This window comes from Apodemus sylvaticus, chromosome X, assembly GCF_947179515.1.
Source record: "Apodemus sylvaticus chromosome X, mApoSyl1.1, whole genome shotgun sequence".
Taxonomy (NCBI): domain Eukaryota; kingdom Metazoa; phylum Chordata; class Mammalia; order Rodentia; family Muridae; genus Apodemus; species Apodemus sylvaticus.
Window position 1 is genome coordinate 39,572,666 of NC_067495.1, and position 22,351 is coordinate 39,595,016.

At 37.2% G+C, this 22,351-nt stretch overlaps 1 protein-coding gene across 1 annotated transcript; it reads right to left on the reverse strand.

Annotated features, from left to right (window-relative positions):
* Positions 1-18,743: 18,743 nt before the first annotated feature.
* On the reverse strand, positions 18,744-19,235 carry LOC127674441 (transcription factor BTF3-like). The gene is made up of 2 exons (XM_052170228.1): positions 18,856-19,235; positions 18,744-18,807 (listed from the first exon to the last, which is right to left on the reverse strand). The coding sequence occupies exons 1-2, from the start codon at positions 19,233-19,235 to the stop codon at positions 18,744-18,746; spliced, it is 444 nt and encodes a 147-aa protein (XP_052026188.1).
* Positions 19,236-22,351: the final 3,116 nt, after the last annotated feature.

A 22,351-nucleotide genomic window follows, 5' to 3' on the forward strand; every position in this document is an offset into this window, starting at 1 on the left:
TATCCAATATATACAAAGAACAAAAGAAGTTAGACTCCAGAGAACCAAATTACCCTATTAAAAATGGGGTATAGGCTCAAAGAATAAGCAGGCTGAGAAAGAAATTAGGGAACTGACACCCTTCACAATAGCCACAAACAGTATAAAGTATCTTGGGGTGACTCTTACCAAACATGTGAAAGATCTGTATGACAAGAACTTCAAGACTCTGAAGAAGGAAATGGAAGAAGACCTCAAAAAATGGAAAAACTTCCCATGCTCATGGATCGGCAGGATTAATATAGTTAAAATGGCCATTTTGCCAAAAGCAATATACAGATTCAACGCAATACCCATCAAAATCCCAACTCAATTCTCCATAGAGTTATAAAGAGCAATTCTCAAATTCATCTGGACTAACAAAAAACCCAGGATAGCTAAAACTATTCTCAACAACAAAAGAAATTCTGGGGGAATCAGTATCCCTAACCTCAAGCAATACTACTGAGCAATAGCGTTAAAAACTGCATGGTATTGGTACAGTGACAGGCAGGCAGATCAATGGAACAGGATTGAAGATCCAGAAATGAACCCACACACCTACTTGATCCTCGACAAAGGGGCTGAAAACATCCAATGGAAAAAAGATAGCCTTTTCAACAAATGGTGCTGGTTCAACTGGAGGTCAGCATGCAGAAGAATGTGAATTGATCCATCCTTGTCTCCTTGTACTAAGCTCAAATCCAAATGGATCAAGGACCTCCACATAAAGCCAGACACTCTGAAGCTAATAGAAAAGAAACTGGGGAAGACCCTTGAAGACATCGGTACAGGGGGAATGTTCCTGAACAGAACACCCATAGCGTATGCTCTAAGATCAAGAATTAACAAATGGGATCTCATAAAATTACAAAGTTTCTGTAAAGCACAGGACACCATCAAAAGGACAAATCGGCAACCAACAAATTGGGGAAAGATCTTCACCAACCCTACATCAGATAGAGGGCTAATATCCAATATATACAAAGAACTCAAGAAGTTAGACTCCAGAAAACCAAATAACACTATTAAAAAATGGGGTACAGAGTTAAACTAAGAATTTTCACCTGAAGAACTTCGGATGGTGGAGAAACATCTTAAAAAATGCTCAACATCATTAGTCATCAGAGAAACGCAAATCAAAACAACCCTGAGATTTCACCTTACACAAGTCAGAATGGCTAAGATTAAAAATTCAGAAGACAGCAGGTGTTGGCTAGGATGTGGAGAAAGAGGAACACTCCCCCACTGCTGGTGGGATTGCAAATTGGTACAACCACTCTGGAAATCAGTCTGGCGGTTCCTCAGAAAACTGGGCATGTCACTTCTGAAAGATCCTGCTATACCCAGAGGATTCCCCAGCATGTATAAGGATATTTGCTCCATTATGTTCATAGCAACCCTATTTATAATAGCCAGAAGCTGGAAAGAACCCAGGTATCCCTCAACAGAAAAATGGATGCAAAAATTGTGGTATATATACACAATGGAGTACTATTCAGCCATTAAAAACAATGATTTCATGAAATTCTTAGGCAAATGAATGGAGCTGGAGAACATCACACTAAGTGAGGTAACCCAGTCTCAAAAGATCAATCATGGTATGCACTCACTAATAAGTGGATATTAGCCTGGAAAACTGGAATACCCAAAACATAATCCACACATCAAATGAGGTACAAGAAGAACAGAGGAGTGGCCCCTGGTTCTGGAAAGACTCAGAGTAGCAGTATAAGGCAAAACCAGAATATGGAAGCGGGAAGGGGTGGGTGGGAGAACAGGGGGAGGGAAGGGGGCTTATGTGACTTTCGAGGAGTGGGGGACCAGAAAAGGGGAAATCATTTGAAATGTAAATAAAAATACATCGAATGAAATAAAAAAAAACAAAAAACAAAAAAACAAAAAACAAAAAAAACAAAAAATGGGGGTATCGGACTAAACAAAGAATTCTGTGGATACACACACACACACACACACATACACACACACACATATCGATAGAAGTGAAAATTCAAGTATGTACAGATGAATAAGTTGTGGCCTTGATCTCACTCCAGAGGATTCTTCAGCATGCAATAAGGACACATGCTCCACTATGTTCATAGCAGCCCTATTTGTAGTAGCCAGAAGCTGGAAAGAACCCAGGTATCCCTCAACAGAAGAGTGGATGCAAAAAATGTGGTATATCTACACAATGGGGTACTATTCAGCCATTAGAAAAAATGAATTCATGAAATTCTTAGACAAATGGATGGAGCTGGAGAACATCATACTAAGTGAGGTAACCCAGTCTCAAAAGATCAATCATGGTATGCACTCACTAATAAGTGGATATTAGCCTGGAAAACTGGAATACCCAAAACATAATCCACACATCAAATGAGGTACAAGAAGAACAGAGGAGTGGCCCCTGGTTCTGGAAAGACTCAGTGTAACAGTATAGGGCAAAACCAGAACAGGGAAGTGGGAAGGGGTGGATGGAGGAACAGGGGGAGGAAAGAGGGCTTATGGGACTTTTGGGGAGTGGAGACCCAGAAAAGGGGAAATCATTTTAAATGTAAATAAAAATATATCAATAAAAAAAAGCAAAAAATTAATTGTGTAAGAACAAGACAGGTGTAGTAGTGGAAGAGTGCCTCACTGGATAATAGTAATTGTTTAGATTGCTTTGATTGTTTTGAATTGTTTTAACTATCAAAATGCATGTGGTTATAAGTTTGGTGGTTATGATCTTAAAAATTCTCTGAGAGAGTGGTCAAATAGGGCTAGTTTGAAGAGAAAGGAGGCTGCTAATTTCAATCAATCTATATCTTTGATGATTTTGGATTACTGGATCAAGGGCATGTATTATGGGAGAAAGACTCTGTATTTGTGTTAATAGGAAAGAAAAAAATTGATTTGGATCATTTCCAGATTGATATGGATTAGAAATGACAGGGGAAGACCCCTGAAGATCTTGGCTACAGAAAAAAATTCAAAAAAAATCAAACAGGACAGGTAGCTTGTTTTGCTGATTCCTCCACACGGGAACAACCTTGTAACTGGCTTAGAAATAAAAACATCTCTAACCAAAACTTCAGCTAAAATTAGACAATAAATCTTGTTGGTTATGGAATCGTTAAGATTCATTATGCCAAATTTCACATGACATGAATAAAGATCTATTACAATTGGCTATTAATCCAATTAACAGCAACAACAACAACAAAAAAACCCTCACCACATACCACCAAAACCAAACCAAACCAAAATAAACAAACAAAAAACCAGTTATGTTTCACCTGCTCAAACAAGGAACAAAAATTCATCCTAACTGATCTGTGCCCCTTGCTTAATCCATACAAATATCTTTTTTTTTTTTTTTTTTTGGTTTTTTGGTTTTTTTTTTCGAGACAGGGTTTCTCTGTATAGCCCTGGCTGTCCTGGAACTCACTCGGTAGACCAGACTGGCCTTGAACTCAGAAATCCGCCTGCCTCTGCCTCCCAGAGTGCTGGGATTACAGGCGTGCACCACCACCGCCCGGCTTACAAATATCTTAATAGTACTAAAATTTTAGTTTTAAGATTCATAAATTGCAGAATGCGCAGCTCTGACAAGATTCATCTGCAGGGACCCTGAAATGGCCTGCTGTTTCAGATTCCTGCCTCCTGATGCTGTTCAGAGACTTGCTTCCAGAACAGCTTCAGGAATACCTGCTGATTTCTGATGGATTCTGTTCATTCAGCCTTTCAAACAGATCCAATCAGAACTTCAGTCAAGCTCTGAGACTTCTAATCACACAATCTAATGATTTGATTATGATTTAATTATAATAAAGTGTTTCCAATAATATTCAAATAGACATAACTAAGAGTAGTCAAGGTTTAACAGTTCTGATATACTTTACATAGATAGTCTTCAAAGGCATCAGAAATCCACAGGATATGACATTTAAAATCATTTCATTATTAATAGAAATTTTGACTAAGTGACATGTTTGCTCCTGATTGTACCCCCTTTATGGTTCATAGAATATATTGAGCATTATTACCTCCATATGGAGTTGCTCTAGTTGTGGCAAGATAGTCACTGGGGAAGAATTGGCCTAATACATCTTTAGAAAATAAGTACTGTCCAGGAAGAAGAATATACAATGTGGGATATTTGACATCTTAGCTCTGTGGAGACAGTAAGCTAGACATTCATAGTTCTTGATTCATATAAGGTCTGTCAGATGGTTCTGGGCCAGAAGGCTAAAGGCAGATGCTCCAACATTTTGAGGAATGGGGGACTGCCCAACTAACTAGTCAGCTGTCTCGGCAAATTGGTTAAGCTTTGGAAGCTATGCTTCATTCATTCTTGGATATCTGATGGGATTGAAGACTTCTTATAATTTCATAATCAAACTTACGTTTTTTAGCATTGAAAAAGATAATGTAGATTTGAAAGGATGGTTTTCAGAAGATAATGCAAGTTAAAATCAAAACATAACACAGGTATTTATATACCTATAAACTTTTTAAGTTAGAAGTTAGAGTAATGCACATAAATTGACAAAATTGATGGACTGAAAGTTATTCGTGTGTATCATATCTTATAGTTTATATACCTGTGATAACTATGTTCATTGTATATCTGAGAGAAAAGGCCTTTTTCATGGCTAGAACGGGGAAAATGTTGTGGATTTGGTTTAATACTTCCATATGGGTTCCCAAATTACATGGCAATCCCACATGTAAGACTGTGCAGTTCTCTGCCCACAGTTCGTACTAATTAGTAAATAAAGATGCCAGCAGCCAATCACTTGACAGGGAGACAGAGGTGGGACTTTAGATTTCCAGGGCAAAGGAACCTGTGGAAGAAGAGGCAGAATTGTCATGTAAGGTAAGCAGAAAGGTCAGGCATGAGACATACAAGACAGAGAGACAGCCAACATGTCAGACTCAGGATTGTGGCCCAGGAGGGCTGCAGGCCTGGGTCCAGGGTGGCCAAGATGGAAAATAGATTTTACTAAGTAAAATTCAGGAATATTAAAGGGGAGATTTTGTTAGTTGTAGGGAGTTTTGGAAGTGCTCAGCCATTGAGCTGTTTAAGGCATATTAAAAGCAATGCTGTGTGTGTCTGTGTCTCTCTCTCTGTGTGTGTGTGTGTGTGTGTGTGTGTGTGTGTGTGTGTGTTTCATTCGAGAATCCAGAGTACTGAGGAGACTAGTGAGAAACTCGCACTGCTGTCACTGGGTGACTTGAGTAGTATTTGTCTACTACAGCCCCATCTGTTATCCATAGATATTTCTTTTCTTTTCATAGTGTCACAGACTTTATAAATGCTTTGTGCCTTTATTTATTTTTTTTAAACATTTTCTTTGACTGAAGAATCACTTTTGACATGTCATGGCATCATTTTGATATGAAGATCATGTTCTTTGATCCGTTTCTTCCATCTTGCTTTCAATGCCCAAGATTTCTTTCTTCCATTTTTTGTATTGTGTTCTTGAAGTTTACCTCTGAACTTTCTATTTCATTTCCTAAATTTTTCATATCTAGATTTATCTCAGTTTTTGATTTTCCTTAGTGATTTTATTTTTACTTTGATCTTTGAGGTGCTTTCCTCATTCTGTTTCATTGCTTCTTTTTGTTTTCATAGACTTAATTAATGGTTTTATTAATTATTTCAGACCCTTGAGTATATTCATAATAGCTATTTTGAAGTCCCTATCTTGTTCTTCATTTATGTTGTGTTTCTCAGGGACAACTATAGTAACATTGCTGGATTCTTCTGGAGGCACATTGTCCTTGCTGCTACTGCATGTTTATGCTGGAGTCTAAGTATCTGGGTTTAGGATGATTCTTATTTAGCTGCTAGTATTTAGATTTTTCTTTGTTGGATGTATGTTCTTTGTTTTCTATTGCCCTGTTTGGTTCTCAGGAGAGTGTGGTAGGTCTAGGTTGTATTGTAGGGAATATGTGGGACTCCCTATCCTTGTGGATTGTTGGCCAATATGGTTCACATGAGCAAAACAAGCAGAGATATCGAGCAGGAGGTTTGGAAACCCTTTGAGTATGTATGATGAATAACCATACCAGGACCAGCTATCAAGAGGCAGATAACTTGATTTTGGGTGATTTAAGGCTTATAACATTGAAGGTATATCACTTTCCTCAGGTGGAGGCACAGAATTCCCCAGACAAGGTTGGAGAAGGAGAAGCCCCACTAATGAATGGAATCCCCCATTACTCCTTGAACCCTATTTGGTCAAATGTAGTCTTTGACCTCAATTAGCAGAATTTTCCCACAGGAACACTCCTGAGATTTTTCCAGTTGTGACCACTCAGTTTCCTATATTCCATTCCTATAGTGGGGATGGTCTCGAAGTTGGAAGATGAGAGGAACCACAGGAAGAAGGAAAGCTAGATCTGCTGTGAGGATTTTTATAGATTTTTAGGGAGAGGATGCATAGAATGGGTCCAGATTCCTGCATGGTATCTGCTACAGGGCTGAGGACAAGACTGGAGAACTTACAATGGAAGGCAGGAAGAAGAATTAGAATTGACTGCCTGATTCCCAGACCAGCTTGGGCAGTAGGATCCCAGGTAGAGAATGTCTAGAGTATTGGAGGCTGATACAAAAGAATGAGGTGTTAAGTGCTAGGCCCCGAGTCCCCAGGGAATGGAAGCAAGGAAGGAAGGAAAGCCCCTGCAGGTGGTCTAGGTCTAGGAGGGGACTCAGGAATTTGCAGTGATGGACAGACTAAAGATCACCATTGTTGGCTTTCTAATTGTACTCCTGATGCTATTTTGTATTCGTTCTGCTTGTTTTTTTTTTAATTTCTAAGATAATAGAATGAATAAATCATTTCCTCTTCCTTTCAATAAATACATAAAATTTTATTTTCAATAAATACATAATATTTTAAATGTATAAACACAACCATCTTAAGCTATATGTTTCTTGACCTCTTTGGAACCAATGTAGACCATTAAGGAAAACAAGCAATTAAAATTCAGAGTTATGAATCCCAAGTCCCAAATGGTAAATCTACAACACAACTTCAGTTCCCAAGGCTTGTTTATAGTTGAGGAAGAAGGTGCAGAAAGACTATACAAAACAGAAAAACAGTGTATTTGCTGAGAGCTTGAATGTTTTAGTAACACATATATCTGGAAGCAATATCCAGAAAGTTTCACCATTTATACCTGTTGGAACACAAACCAAACAAGCATGGCATTAGAATACCTGCTATTGTGGAAGTGAAGAAATCTTATGAAGCTTCAATCCCAGACAAAAGACTACAAGCAACTAAGGAAATTCAGGGATGGGAGATTTTTTTTTTCTCCAAAGAAAGAACACAGAAATTGCTTGTACAATGCCAAAAATGACCAACCCTGAAAACATGCAGGTAAGTATTATACAGTTTGCTTAAGTTTTCATGACCTGTCAAAAATTTCTCTATTCTTTAAATTCCTATTCCTTCTTTTCAGTCTTTAAACACACTTAAAATATGCACACAAATATAATCAAATAGGTGAGGAAATTCTCAAATATTTCTTATATAATTACACCAATGAGTTTTAACCTTTTCTCCTTCTAGGACCTTTATATTTGTCACATTAAATCACAAGTCTAAAATATGCTTATATTTTAGAAATCTAAAATGGCATATATGGTATATATCCATAATCCTAGAAACTGAGATGTAGAGGCGGAAGTATTGAAAGCTGGAGGCAAGACTGGGCTACATAGCAAAGTCATGCTTAAAAACCAAAGAAAATGAGCTCAGTGGGTAAAGGCACTTATTGCCAAGCCTGATGACTTGAATTTGATCCCTGAAAATCATATGGTAGAAGGTGAGATTAACTCACACAAGTTATCCTATGGTTTCCACAGATGAGGCACTGTGTTTTCTTAAATAAATAAGTGTAAAAATATTTTAAAAATCAATAAAGATGATGAAAAAAATATGTGATAACATCCACATATAGGAGAAAATCTGTGACCTTTGTCTTTTTGATTTTGGGTTACCTCATTTAGCATTTTGATTGCTTCCAGCTCCATTACCATTTACTTGCAAATTTCATTTTTCTTAACAGTGAAATAACATTTCATTGTGTATATATGTGCCACACTTCATTATTCAGTCATTCTATGGTGCACATTTAGCCTGTTTTCAATATCTGGCTATTACGAATAGGTCAGCAATGAATATGGATGAGTAAATATCTGCAGTAGGACACAGAGTCTTTTGGATATCTGCTCAAGAGTGTTATAGCTGGATAATGTGGAAGACATATTTCTAGCTTTTTGAGAAAGATTTGTCCTGAGCATTCAAGTTGGTAAATCACAGCCTCAGTGAATAAGTCCTTTACACACATCCATATTAGAATTTGTTATTTTTTATCTTGGCCACTATAACTGTGATAAAAAAAAACTCAAAGTAATTTTAATTTGCACGATGTCTAAGGAAGAAGCTCATTAAAAAAATAATTCTTGACCATTTGTATTTTATCATTTGAGAATTCTTGGTTTAATATTGGGATCCATTTTCTAAATTGGTAGTTTATGCTCTATTTTTTTCATTCTTCTAGATATTAACCCTCTGTCAGATATATAAGTGATAGTTATTTTCCATTCTATAGATTACCTATTCAATTGAATGATATTGTGTTTTATTTTACATGAATTTGTTGGTTTCATTAAGTCCCATTTCTCAATTGTTAACTTTAACACTTATACTGTTTGGAACCCTGATGCCAATCTATGTAAGTTTTAATTGATTTGTGTTTTACTAACTATGTGAGTTAAGTAATTTCTCATATTCTTTAAACTAAAGAAACTGTATTAAAGATTATCATATTTTTCCAAAGGTATTTTTTCTAAGAACCTTTTTTTTTTTAAGATATCTTTCAGGAGCTAAAATCCCACCAGGTAGTTTAATAAAATCATTGTCTCAAACTTTTTATAATTGAAAGTCATGGGCTCTAAGGATAGGTGAGAATTATGTGCCATTGAAATTTAGTTTATCCCTTTATGACTACACTTCAAATCAGAATTTTTAAAGTAACAATAATGACTTTCAAAATTCAACAAATAGATGCAGGGTAATTGATAAAGTCATCATGTATTTGATGTGTTGTTTTAGAAGCAACAGTATTTGTTGTCACAAGGAACATATACCTACAGTACTATGTTCTGAAGCAATTCTACACATGATCTTATAGAAACAACTCAACAATTAACATTTTTACTATAATTTCTGCTAACTTTGTATTTATAATATTCTACAAAAATCTCATGTGTTAAAGATCTTGTTCCCAGTCCATGGTATTGTTGTTGGCATAGAGCTATTAAGAAATTACTCCTAGTAGTAGGCCTTTAGGTCACTGGAGACATGTTCTTTCTGGGGATAGTGAGAGTCCAACCCATCTTCTTCCTCTCCATCATTAGTACTGATGAAGTAATTGGCTTTGGACTGTACATATCATGATGTGCTTGTCAGCAACAGGAAGTTGGTGACAATGGGAGGAAAGCAATGGAACCAACAGATCATAGGCTATATCTTCAAAATTGTGAGCCAAAAGAAGCCTTTTATCTTCAAAAATTCATTATCTTAGGTATTTATTGTAGAGATTCAAAACTAATGATCTCAATTGCAAATTCTTAAGTAACAAGGTAAAATATTGATATATAATTGGCCTATGAAATTTTACCTGAAGAGTATAACAGCAATTAAATTCATCAAGTACTGTAAATATGACTTTGCATAAAGGAGAGTATTTGAATGAAATTTGTCCTATATAGACTTGGAAAGACATGAGGTTTCAGTGGTATAGGAGAGATCAAACTCCTCCAATCTCAAGCAGTGTTACAATAGAAGAATGGATGGGTAGAGCTACAAAATTTGTATAATTATATTAAAGAGCTTGTAGGGTCAGTTTCATGCGAATTTCATTCATTCACATAGCAGTGGAGGGAGAATTTAGAAAATGAGCTGGAAGATTCCTGACTGAAAATGGTAACATTAAAGAATAAATAGTTTTTTAAAAAAATGAATAAATAGTTACTGCCCTAAAACTATCCTACTAATGAGAAGTAATATTAGAGATTGTGTGTGCTTGTCTGTGTGCCATCCCATATGGCAGTTTTTATATTCCAGAAACACTATGCATTTAGGCTAATTTTGTGTTTACATACATTTAGCTTATTAAAATCATAAATTTTAACACATCTTCCATAGGATTTAGGTTTGTTTCACTTTAAAATATTATTTTATTTTTTTAAATCTAGAAAATTTAACATTCACACTTTGAACTTTATTCATTTAATTTAATTTTTAGACAATTTCCCACATCTGTGCAATACAAAACAACCATTTTTGATGCCTCACCATCCTACCTCTTCTCTTATTCCACCTCCGCACACATCTTCCTTACATGCAAGCCTACTAGTTTTATTTTGTATTTCACTGAGATTAAACAGGAATCTTTGTGTCTCTGGATTCAGAAGCATCTACCATAATATGTTCATTTCAGCAGTTGGCTATACAGCTAAAGGCAGTGGTTTCCCCACTCTCAATGTCTATCAATAGCCAGTTGTTTAGAGGTAAGCACTAGAACCTCATGAACTTTTTACCTTATTTAATTTATTTTTGACTAGGTTGGTCTTGTGTGGAACCAGAACAGGCTACTATAGTGGTGAGTTAATAATCCCAAGAGTTGTATTAGTCTGGAGAATGGCATTTTGTAGCTCTTCATCCTATTTTTCCATTCTTACACATACTTTCTGTCCCTGTTTCTCATTGTTTCCAAAGCTTTAGAAAGGGTTGGTTAAATGTCTTGTTTAGGGATGGTGTAACAACTATTGCTTATTTTAGGCATCTTAGGCAGCCATATGCCTGTGTATTCATAGTCTTTCAATGTAGGAAAGAGGTTTACTGATTAAATACAGGAGCCAATTTTGTAAATATAATGTTTAGAAGGCAGTTTGTTGCTTTGAGTTACTTGTAAATTTCCTGCTTTAGCATTTGATTTTCCAAGATCTGTGGGTATTAATGTTTGTTTGTTGTTTAAAAGGTGGTGGGACCTGGTTGAATAAAGCCTAAAATGAAGCAGAGTAAAGCTGCATCCAATATCCAACTTTATTAAAAGCACAAAAATTTATAACCTAATTCTTAACAAAGGTCATATGAGTAAAGTTCTTTTGAGTTCAAGCTCTATACAACCACATGGACAAGATGAACATTGCAAAAATACAGGTTTCCTTAGAGGCATATAAACAAATAACAATAGCCAGTTGTGAAGAATAATTTAAAGCAAACTCATTTCTATCCACTATATCTGGGATGGCATGCCAGCAATTTATAAGAATGATTTTGTGTTTTTGAAGAAACTGAGGTCACAAGCCTCTTCTCTTGTTTTCTTGGAGTTTTCTCACAAGCACTCAGCATTCCCCCCACAAGCCTCCATTCTTGCAGTGTTCTAACAGAGATTTAATCAAGGAGGAAAGTAGTAGGATTGGAAAGATGAGTATCCCGGAAAGGAAGGAGGATTAACTGTGATAAGGGGTTCATAAAGAAACCATGTGGAACCTGCTTCAAAACCTAAGGTTAAAAAATACAAAAGCAGGATTGAAGGGATCTATCTTGTATGACTGGATGGTGTTGCTCCTTGAAGGAGTAGAATACTGATCATTGTCATTAGTTACAGGTGTGAGATACATATGTAGATGTATATCAGAAAGCCTCAGAAGCACCCAGAACAGTATGAATTCCCAATCTTTTTGTCCATTCAAAACTAAAGGGTAAGATTTATTACAGAAGACACCATATTTTGGCTATAAGATACTGACGACATAATCTGACACTTAACTAGAAACTTCCTCCATGCTGGCTAGCATGTAAACCAAGGAGGTTGTTTGGTAGGCTTCTGGAGAAGAATATATATTATCTCTCTTGCTCAACTGTGAAGTTTTTGAACCAGAAGTCTAACCTGCAATGAAGGATATGCCTAGCTGTATGATAGTGTTTAACTGTGGAAGGGTAACTAACTCTCTGTGATTGGATTTGAGACCTTTTTAAGAGGAATATCATGGCTGATACTGTTATTCCTGGCTAACAATTATTTCTAAAGGTTCTTCGGAAAATATCTGATTTGGTTAAAAACATCTCATGGGCCAGTAAGATTGATCAGCAATTTAAGGCACTTGCTTCACTGGCATCATGACCTGACTTCAGTCCCTAGGTTCCACAGAGCAATTAGAGAAACAATCCCTGAAAGTTGTCTTTTAATTCCTACACATATATTATGACACTTGCATGTCTGAATTCATGCACATGTTATGTATACACACACACACACACACACACACACACACATACGAATACACATTTAGGAGAAATAGATCAGTAGACTTCAAAGCAAAACAGCTAAGCTACCCACGTTAATGTTGCTTACTATAAGCTTAAAAGTAACAAAAATGGGTGTACACATGGAAACAGACTGGGAACACACAGCTTCCTCTGGTGGCACAGAGCTTGCGTTGCAGTCCTGAGGCCTCTGGCAGGAGCCCTCAGATCTCCGCTTCGGCATCCAGAACAGCCTGGGCTGCAACACCACATCTCCAGGTCCTGCAGGAGGCAGGACTGGCATCCAGGAGGCCAGCTGGGAGGAGTCAGTGTGCTATGGTAGATGCAACAGGCCCCTGCAGGAGCCTTCAAGTGTCTGCTTCGGGATCTGAACAGCCTGGGCCACAGCACCCTGTCTCCAGGCAGTGCAAGAGGTCAGCTATGCACCAGAGGCCACCTGGGAAGAGGCAGCTTGCACTGGTGAGTCCAGCATTGACAAGACCAACTAACACCAGTGAGAACTAGATGGCAAAAGGCAAACGCAGGAGCAGCGTCACTAACAGAAATCAAGGCAATATGGCAGCATCTGAACCCAATTCTCCTTTAACACCATGTCCTGGATACCCCATCACACCAGTAAAACAAGATTTGGATTTAAAATCACTGGTCATGATGCTGGTACAGGAACACATGAAGGACATATTTAAAGAAATTCAGGAGAAAATGGATCAAAAGTTAGAAGCCCTTACAAGGGAAACACAAAAATCATTGAAAGAAATTCAGGAGAATACAAAAGCCAATAAGGAGGAAACACAAAAATCACTTAAAGAAATACAGGAGAACTTTGGTCAACAGGCTGAGGTCATGAAAGAGGAAACACAAAATCTCTTAAAGAATTAAAAGAAAACACAAACAAGCAAGTGAAGGAGCTAAGCAAAATCACCCAGGATCTAAAATCAGAAGTAGAAACAACTAAGAAAACTCAAAGGGAGACAACTTTGGAGATAGAAAGCAAATGGTCTCAGGAAACAAGCTGGAGTAGCCATTTTAATATCAGATAAAATTGACTTTCAACCCAAAGTCATCAAAAGAGACTCTGAGGGACACTTTTTGCTGGTCAAAGGAAAAATACAACAAGAAGAACTCTCAATCCTGAACATCTATGATCCAAATGCAAGGGCACCCTCTTTTGTAAAAGAAACTTTATTAAAGCTCAAAGCACACATTGCACCTAACACAATAATTGTGGGTGACTTCAACACTGCACTTTCCTCAATGGACCGATCAGGAAAACAGAAACTAAACAGGGACATAATGAAACTAATTGAAGCTTTGGACCAATTAGATTTAACAGATATATATAGAACATTCTATCCTAAAGCAAAAGAGTATACCTTTTTCTCAGCACCTCATGGTACCTTCTCCAAAATCAACCATATAATTGGTCACAAGACAGACCTCAACAAATACAAGAAGATCGAACTAATCCCATGCCTCCTATCAGATCACCATGGAGTAAAAGTGGTCTTCAATAGCAACAAAAACAACAGAAAACCCACATACACGTGGAAACTGAACAATATTCTACTCAATGATACCTTGGTCAAGGAAGAAATAAAGAAAGAAATTAGGGACTTTTGGAACTTAAAGAAAATGAAGCCACAACATACCCAAATCTATGGGACACAATGAAAGCAGTGCTAAGAGGAAAACTCATAGCCCTGAGTGCCTCCAAAAAGAAAATGGAGAGAGCATACATTACCAGCTTAATGACACACCTGAAAGCCCTGGAACAAAAAGAAGCTATTTCACCCATGAGGAGTAGAAGGCAAGAAATCATCAAACTCAGGGCCGAAATCAATCAAGTAGAAACAAAGAAAACCATACAAAGAATCAACAAAACCAGGAGCTGGTTCTTTGAGAAAATCAACAAGATAGATAGACTCTTAGTCAGGCTAACCAAAGGGCACAGAGACAGTATCCAGATTAACAAACTTAGAAATGAAAAGGGAGATATAACAACAGAAACAGGAAATTCAAAAAATCATTAGATCCTACTACAAAAGCCTATACTCAACACAACTGGAGAATCTGGAGGAAATGGACAGTTTCCTAAACAGATATCTGACACCAAAACTAAATCAGGATCAAATAGATCAACTAAACAGTCCCATAACACGTGAAGAAATAAAAAGGGTCATAGAAAGTCTCCCAACCAAAAAAAGCACGGGACCAGATGACTTCAGTGCAGAATTCTATCAGACCTTCATAGAAGACCTAACACCAATACTCTTCAAACTATTCCACAAAATAGAACCAGAAGGAACTCTACCAAACTCATTCCATGAAGCCACAATTAAGCTCATACCAAAACCACACAAAGATCCAACAAAAAAAGAGAACTTCAGGCCAATTTCTCTTATGAATATTGATGCAAAAATACTTAATAAAATTCTTGCCAACCGAATCCAAGAACACATCAAAACGATCATCCACCATGATCAAGTAGGCTTCATCCCAGGGATGCAGGGATGGTTCAATATAAGGAAATCCATCAGTGCTATCCACTACATAAACGAACTCAAAGAAAAAAACCATATGGTCATCTCATTAGATGCAGAAAAAGCATTTGACAAAATCCAGCATCCTTTCATGCTAAAAGTCTTGGAAAGAACAGAAATTCAAGGCCCATACCTAAACATCTTTAAAGCAATATACAGCAAACCGGTAGCCAACATCAAACTAAATGGAGAGAAACTTGAAGCAATCCCAATAAAATCAGGGACTAGACAAGGCTGTCCTCTTTCTCCATATCTTTTCAGTATAGTACTTGAATTTCTAGCTAGAGCAATTAGACAACATAAGGACGTCAAGGGGATACAAATTGGAAAGGAAGAAGTCAAATTATTACTATTTGCAGATGACATGATAATCTACTTAAGTGACCCGAAAACCTCCACCAGAGAACTCATACAGCTGATAAACAACTTCAGCAAAATGGCTGGTTATAAAATCAACTCAAGCAAATCAGTTGCCTTCCTATACTCAAAGGATAAGCAGGCTGAGAAAGAAGTTAGGGAAATGACACCCTTCACAATAGCCTCAAACAATATAAAGTATCTTGGTGTGACTCTAACCAAACAAGTGAAAGATCTATATGACAAGAACTTCAGGTCTCTGAAGAAGGAAATCGAAGAAGACCTCAGAAAATGGAAAAATCTGCCATGCTTATGGATCAGCAGGATTAATATAGTTAAAATGGCCATCTTGCCAAAAGCAATCTACAGATTCAATGCAATCCCCATCAAAATCCCAACTCAGTTCTTCACAGAGTTAGAAAAAGCAATTCTCAAATTCATCTGGAATAACAAAAAACCCAGGATAGCTAATATTATTCTCAACAACAAAAGAAATTCTGGGGGAATCAGTATCCCTGACTTCAAGCAATACTACAGAGCAATAGTATTAAAAACTGCATGGTTTTGGCACAGTGACAGACAAGTTGACCAATGGAATAGAATTGAAGATCCAGAAATGAACCCACACAGCTACGGTCACTTGATCTTCGACAAAGGAACCAAAAACATCCAGTGGAAAAAAGATAGCCTTTTCAACAAATGGTGCTGGATCTATTGGAGGTCAGCATGCCGAAGAATGCGAATTGATCCATTCTTATCTCCATGTACTAAACTTCACTCCAAGTGGATCAAGGACCTCCATGTAAAACCAGACACACTGAAACTAATAGAAAAGAAACTGGGGAAGACCCTTGAGGACATGGGCACAGGGGAAAAGTTCCTGAACAGATCACCAATAGCTTATGCTCTAAGATCAAGAATTGACATATGGGACCTCATAAAATTACAAAGTTTCTTTAAGCCAAAGGACACTGTTAAAAGGACAAAATGGCAACCATCAAATTGGGAAGGATATTCACCAACCCCACATCTGATAGAGGGCTCATATCCAATATATACAAAGAACTCAAGAAGTTAGACCCCAGGGAACCAAATAACCCTATTAAAAATGGAGTACAGATCTTAACAAAGAATTTTCACCTGAAGAAATTTGGATGGCCGAGAGGCACCTTAAGAAGTGCTCAACATCATTAGTCATTAGGGAAATGCAGATCAACACAACCCTGAGATTTCACCTTACACCAGTCAGAATAGCTAAGGTCAAAAACTCAGGAGACAGCAGGTGTTGGTGAGGATGTGTAGAAAGAGGAACACTCCTCCACTGCTGGTGGGGCTGTAAGATGGTACAACCACTTTGGAAATCAGTCTGGCGGTTCCTCAGAAAACTGGACATGAGAATTCCAGAGGACCCTGCTATACCTCTCCTGGGCATATACCCAAAGGATTCCCTGGCATGCAATAAAGACACATGCTCCATTATGTTCATAGCAGCCTTATTTATAATAGCCAGAAGCTGGAAAGAACCCAGATACCCCTCAAAGGAGGAATGGATACAGAAAATGTGGTGTATTTACACAATGGAATACTACTCAGCAATTAGAAACAATGAATTCACAAAATTTTTAGGCAAATGGTTTGATCTGGAAAATATCATCCTAAGTGAGGTAACCCAGTCACAAAAAGAATACACATGGAATGCAATCTCTGATAAGTGGATACTAATTAGCCCAGAAGCCCTGAATACCCAAGACACAAGTCGCATAACAAATGACTCCCATGAAGAAGTATGGAGAAGGTCCTGATCCTGGAAAGGATTCATCTAGCTTTGGAGGGGAATATAAGGACAGAGAAGAAAAGGAGGGAGGTGAAAGGAGAATGGATGGAGAGAAGAAGTTTTATGGGACATAAGGGGAGGGGGGATCCAGGAAAGGGGAAATTATTTGGAATGTAAACAAAGAATATAGAAAATAAAGATATTAATTTAAAAAAGAAAAAAGTAAAAAAATGAAATATTTATTATAGCACCAAATATCTTTCAATATTTAATTGTCATAAATTGCTACCCATGAAATGCTGCTTTTACTTACTTTTTTTTTTACAATGTACTCACTTTTCTATTGACCCAATTGCTAAAAATTTGTCTTCACAGTATTCTGAACTGAATATGACTATGAAATATGAGAAGACAGTGTATGGAAATAAGGATAAAAAGGTGTCATTATTTCTATTTCTAATTGTATCTTTTGGAGAAAATAGCAGAACATTTGTCAATGTATCATAGAGTTATTTTAAAAAATATTTTGATTCACATAAGGCATCTTAGTTTGATGTTTCAAACAAATGTTAATGCAAGTAAACTTTCAAAATTAATAAGAGTTTTATTTGCATTCTGTGATCAAAGACTAAGAACTTATGCTTTTAAACATCTTAAGTCTAAATTTACATATTCTATTTTATCACAACTATTACTCACATTACTGTCAAAAAAAGTACAAACATGTTCATCTGTAGCTAATAGAAATGTGGGTATAGTATCCCATTATAACCAACTAGCCTCTTTCTTGTGCTTAGTGTGGCTAAGCATAGGCCAGAAATTTGTGGATGCTTACAAATCATTGTCTGTTTTCTTCAACTTAAAGAACATAAAGTATCAAGCCTAATTGTGAATATAATAAACCAAATGAATCTCAATCCTTCACAGGGAATAGCACTATGCTATTATTTTATTTGATTTAAATAGTGATCTACTAGCAACATCACTCCATCTCTTTTATCCCATAATTGCAAGTGATGAAAGACATGACAAATGCAAATCTAAGCCTCTGTTCCATGTACTTAATGGCAGACTACAGGATTTTGAGAGCTAATCTGATTTTCTAGTACTGCTATGCCATGGGAATTCCATGTTTTATTTTACTTTAACCAAATCAAAAGTTCTATAATCAACATAATAGAGCTCACTGTGAGTTTAAAATAATCTAATCAAGTATAATACAAGTATTTTTGAAATAACATTATGTTCTATATCTCCACAAATTTCTAGACTGTACATGATCCTTAATCTTGTGTAACTATATGAGACTCTACAGATGAGACTAAAATTACATCAAGTTCACACATATTTTGTACATAGAGTGAAACTATTTTTGTTTGTACTCATACCCTTATTTCATTTTTATTGGAAATGAAAGATTTGGAATCATGACTAATTTATTTAATGTCATTCAGTCATGAATTTGAGCTTTCTGAAATATTATGTACAGCCAGTAAAACTACTTTACTTTTTCATTAACCTTTTCCAATCTTTATTCCCAGGCTTCTTCTGTTTAACTTTGAATTAGGTATAAGCAAAAACTGAAAAGAATGGCAGTGGCCAGAGGGCTTAGGCTTAAAAATATTAGAGATCTAGATTTTATCAGATCAAAAATGAATAAAAAATTTTTTAAGGAGTCGTGATATAAAATTGCAGCTCCTGTAACTTCTGCAAGTGTCACAGTCTTGCCTCCTTCTTAGAAGCCTCATTAAAATTCTCCACCAGGTCAGGAACTTCATCCCTATCCTCCTCTCCAGGAGCAAATGGTGCTTTTCTGTACACAGATTACTTGGGAAGAGCTTTAGCCATTCTCTTTAAACTAGTCAGACTGTCTGCACCAAGCTGGTTTAGGATGCTGGAAAGCATTTTTCTCATCTGCTTTGTCTCAGCGTGGCCTGTAATGGTGAAACTGTTTGTTCCCAGAGACTCCTGGAAGTTAGGGTTGTTAAAATGGATCACTGTTCCTTGGTTTGTAAACATTTTCACCTCTTCAATACCAGAGATATTGTTTACCCCTAACTTCTTTGATGAGAACTGTGGATTTTTATCATCCTTTGTGGCTGCTCTGTGAACCACCTTCTTCTTTCTACAAGCAGTTCCTTTCCCACCAGTGCCCTCTTGTCCCTGCAGTTTGGTGAGCTGTGCCTGGTTCTTGATGGTTTCTTTCATCTTGTCGAAGTGAAAATGGGGCCTAGTGGGGGACTAAGGTTCATGTAAGGGGTCTTGGGAAGACCAGCTGAGATAAGGCACACACATGCAAGATGGCAGCTAGAAGGCAAAGCTACTTTATAATTTAATAATTCCTCTCTTGCCTGATTTCTGTGAATTTGATTCTCAGAATCTTTGCAGCAACTAATCAATGAAATATGTCTTGGATCAGAGCAAGTGGAATGCAGGATGCATTTAAAAAACTTTTTTTTCAGTTCTCAGAGTACTGGCTTCTTTAGCTTTCTGTAAGTTACTTTTCTTGATGCAGTACTGCAAAAAGCAGCCATGCTATTCTTTTCTAAATGTGTCATGGCAGAAAAGATAGAAAATATCAATTTTTCTTCTAGACATGGTTTGGATTGTTATAAGCACAGTAAGTTCTATTCATTGGGAGGTTCATGATTCATCCAAGAGAGAAAAGTTTAAACTGTGGAGAAGCAATGTATGTAGAACAAAAGAAAAGGAAGTAAAGAATAAGAAAATATTCCCAAATATGAACTGAGAAGGTTCCTTTGACTCTTACAATCTTCCCACAGCTTCTTCCACAGTGATGGCGCAGGCTGTATTTCAGAATGTATATGTATTTATTTTGTATATATAATAATATATACATAAATGTTTGCAACACACACACACACACACACACACACACGCACACGCACACGCACACGCACACGCACGCACACACACACACAAACTCCTAATAGCCTCATCCACTCGGCAGAACTTTGGGGACTGTCTGTGAATCTGACAGTGGTTCAAACATAATAACCAGAATAATCAATGTTTCTGCAGTATAAAACAAAAAACTCAAATATGAGAAAGTGTAATTCAAAACTAATTTTCATGTGGTGTCACTATGCTCTACAAAAAGACAAACGTTGATCCAACCATCATCACTGACATAACTATGGATTTTGTCTTTAAAAGGCTGTAGCTTTGTATTTTCTCATCAAGAGTTTCTGATCACTCTTGGTCACCAGCTTATTTTTGAAGGACTATACTTTTAATTGGCTTAGTTAGTATTGTTGTCAATGACTAGCTTGTGGAGATAATTTCATTATAACTTATAAACTATTTTTCAATAAATAATTTTTAACAATAAAATGGGATAAAATTATTTCAGTATTTTTCAGCTTTGTAACTATTTTCAGGTAGCTGAAAAGTTTAGAATAGTATCAGAATTATAATAGTAGGTGTATAAGAAAGCGTGTTTTTGAAACATATGCCTTCTGCTACCGTGTTGAAGGGAAAAGTGGACTGGTGTGTCTGGCACAAGTGTTTCTGAAGCATGTAGAACACAGCTTCGTTTCTATTGTCATTTCCTGATAACGTTAGGCTGGACATTTGTCTCCTGGTTATTTTATGACTACATCTCATGAATAATCACAGTACATTCCTCATACAGTTGCCAGGCTGATAAAATGAAATCAGGTAACATGCAGTCACTGCATTATTGGATAAACAATTCTGCTTAGAAGGATCTTTCCTCAGGAACTGAAGCAAAGGTAGTCTTATTCTTTTTTTAATCTTTATTTTTTCTAGTTTAATTTTATTTTTTATTAATTATTTTATTTGTTTACATTTCAAATGATATCCCCCTTCCTAGTTACCCCTCCACAACCACCAGCCCCCATGCCATCTCTCTTCTCCCTTCTCCACTTTGCCTCTATGAGGGTGGCTCTTCCACCAACTCACCCACTCCTGAATCACTGCTCTAGCATCCCCCTATTTTGGGGCATCAAAACTCCCTCTCCTTTCATTGATGTCAGATAAGACCATCTTCTGCTTCATATGTATCTGGACCTATACATGCCTCATGTATACTCTGTGGTTGGAGATCTAGTCTCTGGGAGAACTGCATGGTCCAGTTAGTTGATATTGCTCTTACTGTGGTATTGCAATCCCCTTCAGCTCCTTCAGTCCTTCCCATAGCTCATCTGTTGGGGTCCCCTGGCACAGTCTGATGGTAGGCTGTGAGTATCTGCATTTGTATTGGTCAGGTGTTAGTAGAACCTCTCAGAGGACAGCTATAACAGGCTCCTGTCAACAAGTGCTTCTTGGCATCAGCAGTAGTGTCGGTGTCTGCAGATGGGATGGATACCTATGATCAGTCTTAAGTAAATACTTTGAAATGTTATAAAGAACTTTTTGGTTGATTATATGTTGTTGCAAGAACTAGGTTAATATCAAATGTCTTATGTATACAAGGCATCACCTATAACTATTTTCTCCATCCTGTCTTGTTCCAAAAGCAAGTCATATTCACTAATGGCTAAGATGAAAAACTCAGATGACATCAGATGGTGGAAGGATGTGGAAAAGGAGGAAGACTGCTTCAGTGTCTTTCTTTTTTATTAGACATTTTCTTTATTTACATTTCAAATGTTATCTCCAATCCCAGTTTCCCCTCTGAAAACTCCCTATCCCATACCCTCTCCCCCTACTGAACAACCCACCGACTCCCACTTCCCTGTCCTTGCATTCCCCTACACTGGGGCATCAAGCCTTCTCAGGACCAAGGGCTTCTCCTCCTTTTGATGTCCAACAAGGCCCTCATCTTGCTAAATATGCAACTGGAGCCATGGATCCCTTCCTGTGTACTCTTTGGTCAATGGTTTAGTCCCTGGGAGCTCTGCAGGGCAGGTACTGGTTGGTTCATATTCTTGTTCCTCCTATGAGGCCACAAGCTCCTTCATCTCCTTTGGTCCTTTCTCTAGCTTCTCCATTGGGGACCTTGTGCTCAGTCCAATGGTTGGCTGACAGTATATACCTCTATATTTGTCATGCACTGGCAGAGCCTCTCATGAGATAGCTATATTAGGCTCCTGTCAGCAAGTGCTTGTTGGCATCCACAATAGTGTCCGGATTTGTTGACTGTATAAGGGATGGATCCCCAAGTGGGATAGTCTCTGGGTAGCCTTTCCTTCAGTCTCTGCTCCACACTTTGTCTCTGTATCTTCTCCCATGTGTATTTTGTTCCTACTTCTAAGAAGGACCAAAATATCCATACTTTGGTATTCCTTCTTCTTGAGCTTTGTTGGGTCTGTGAATTGTATCTTTGGTATTCTAAGCTT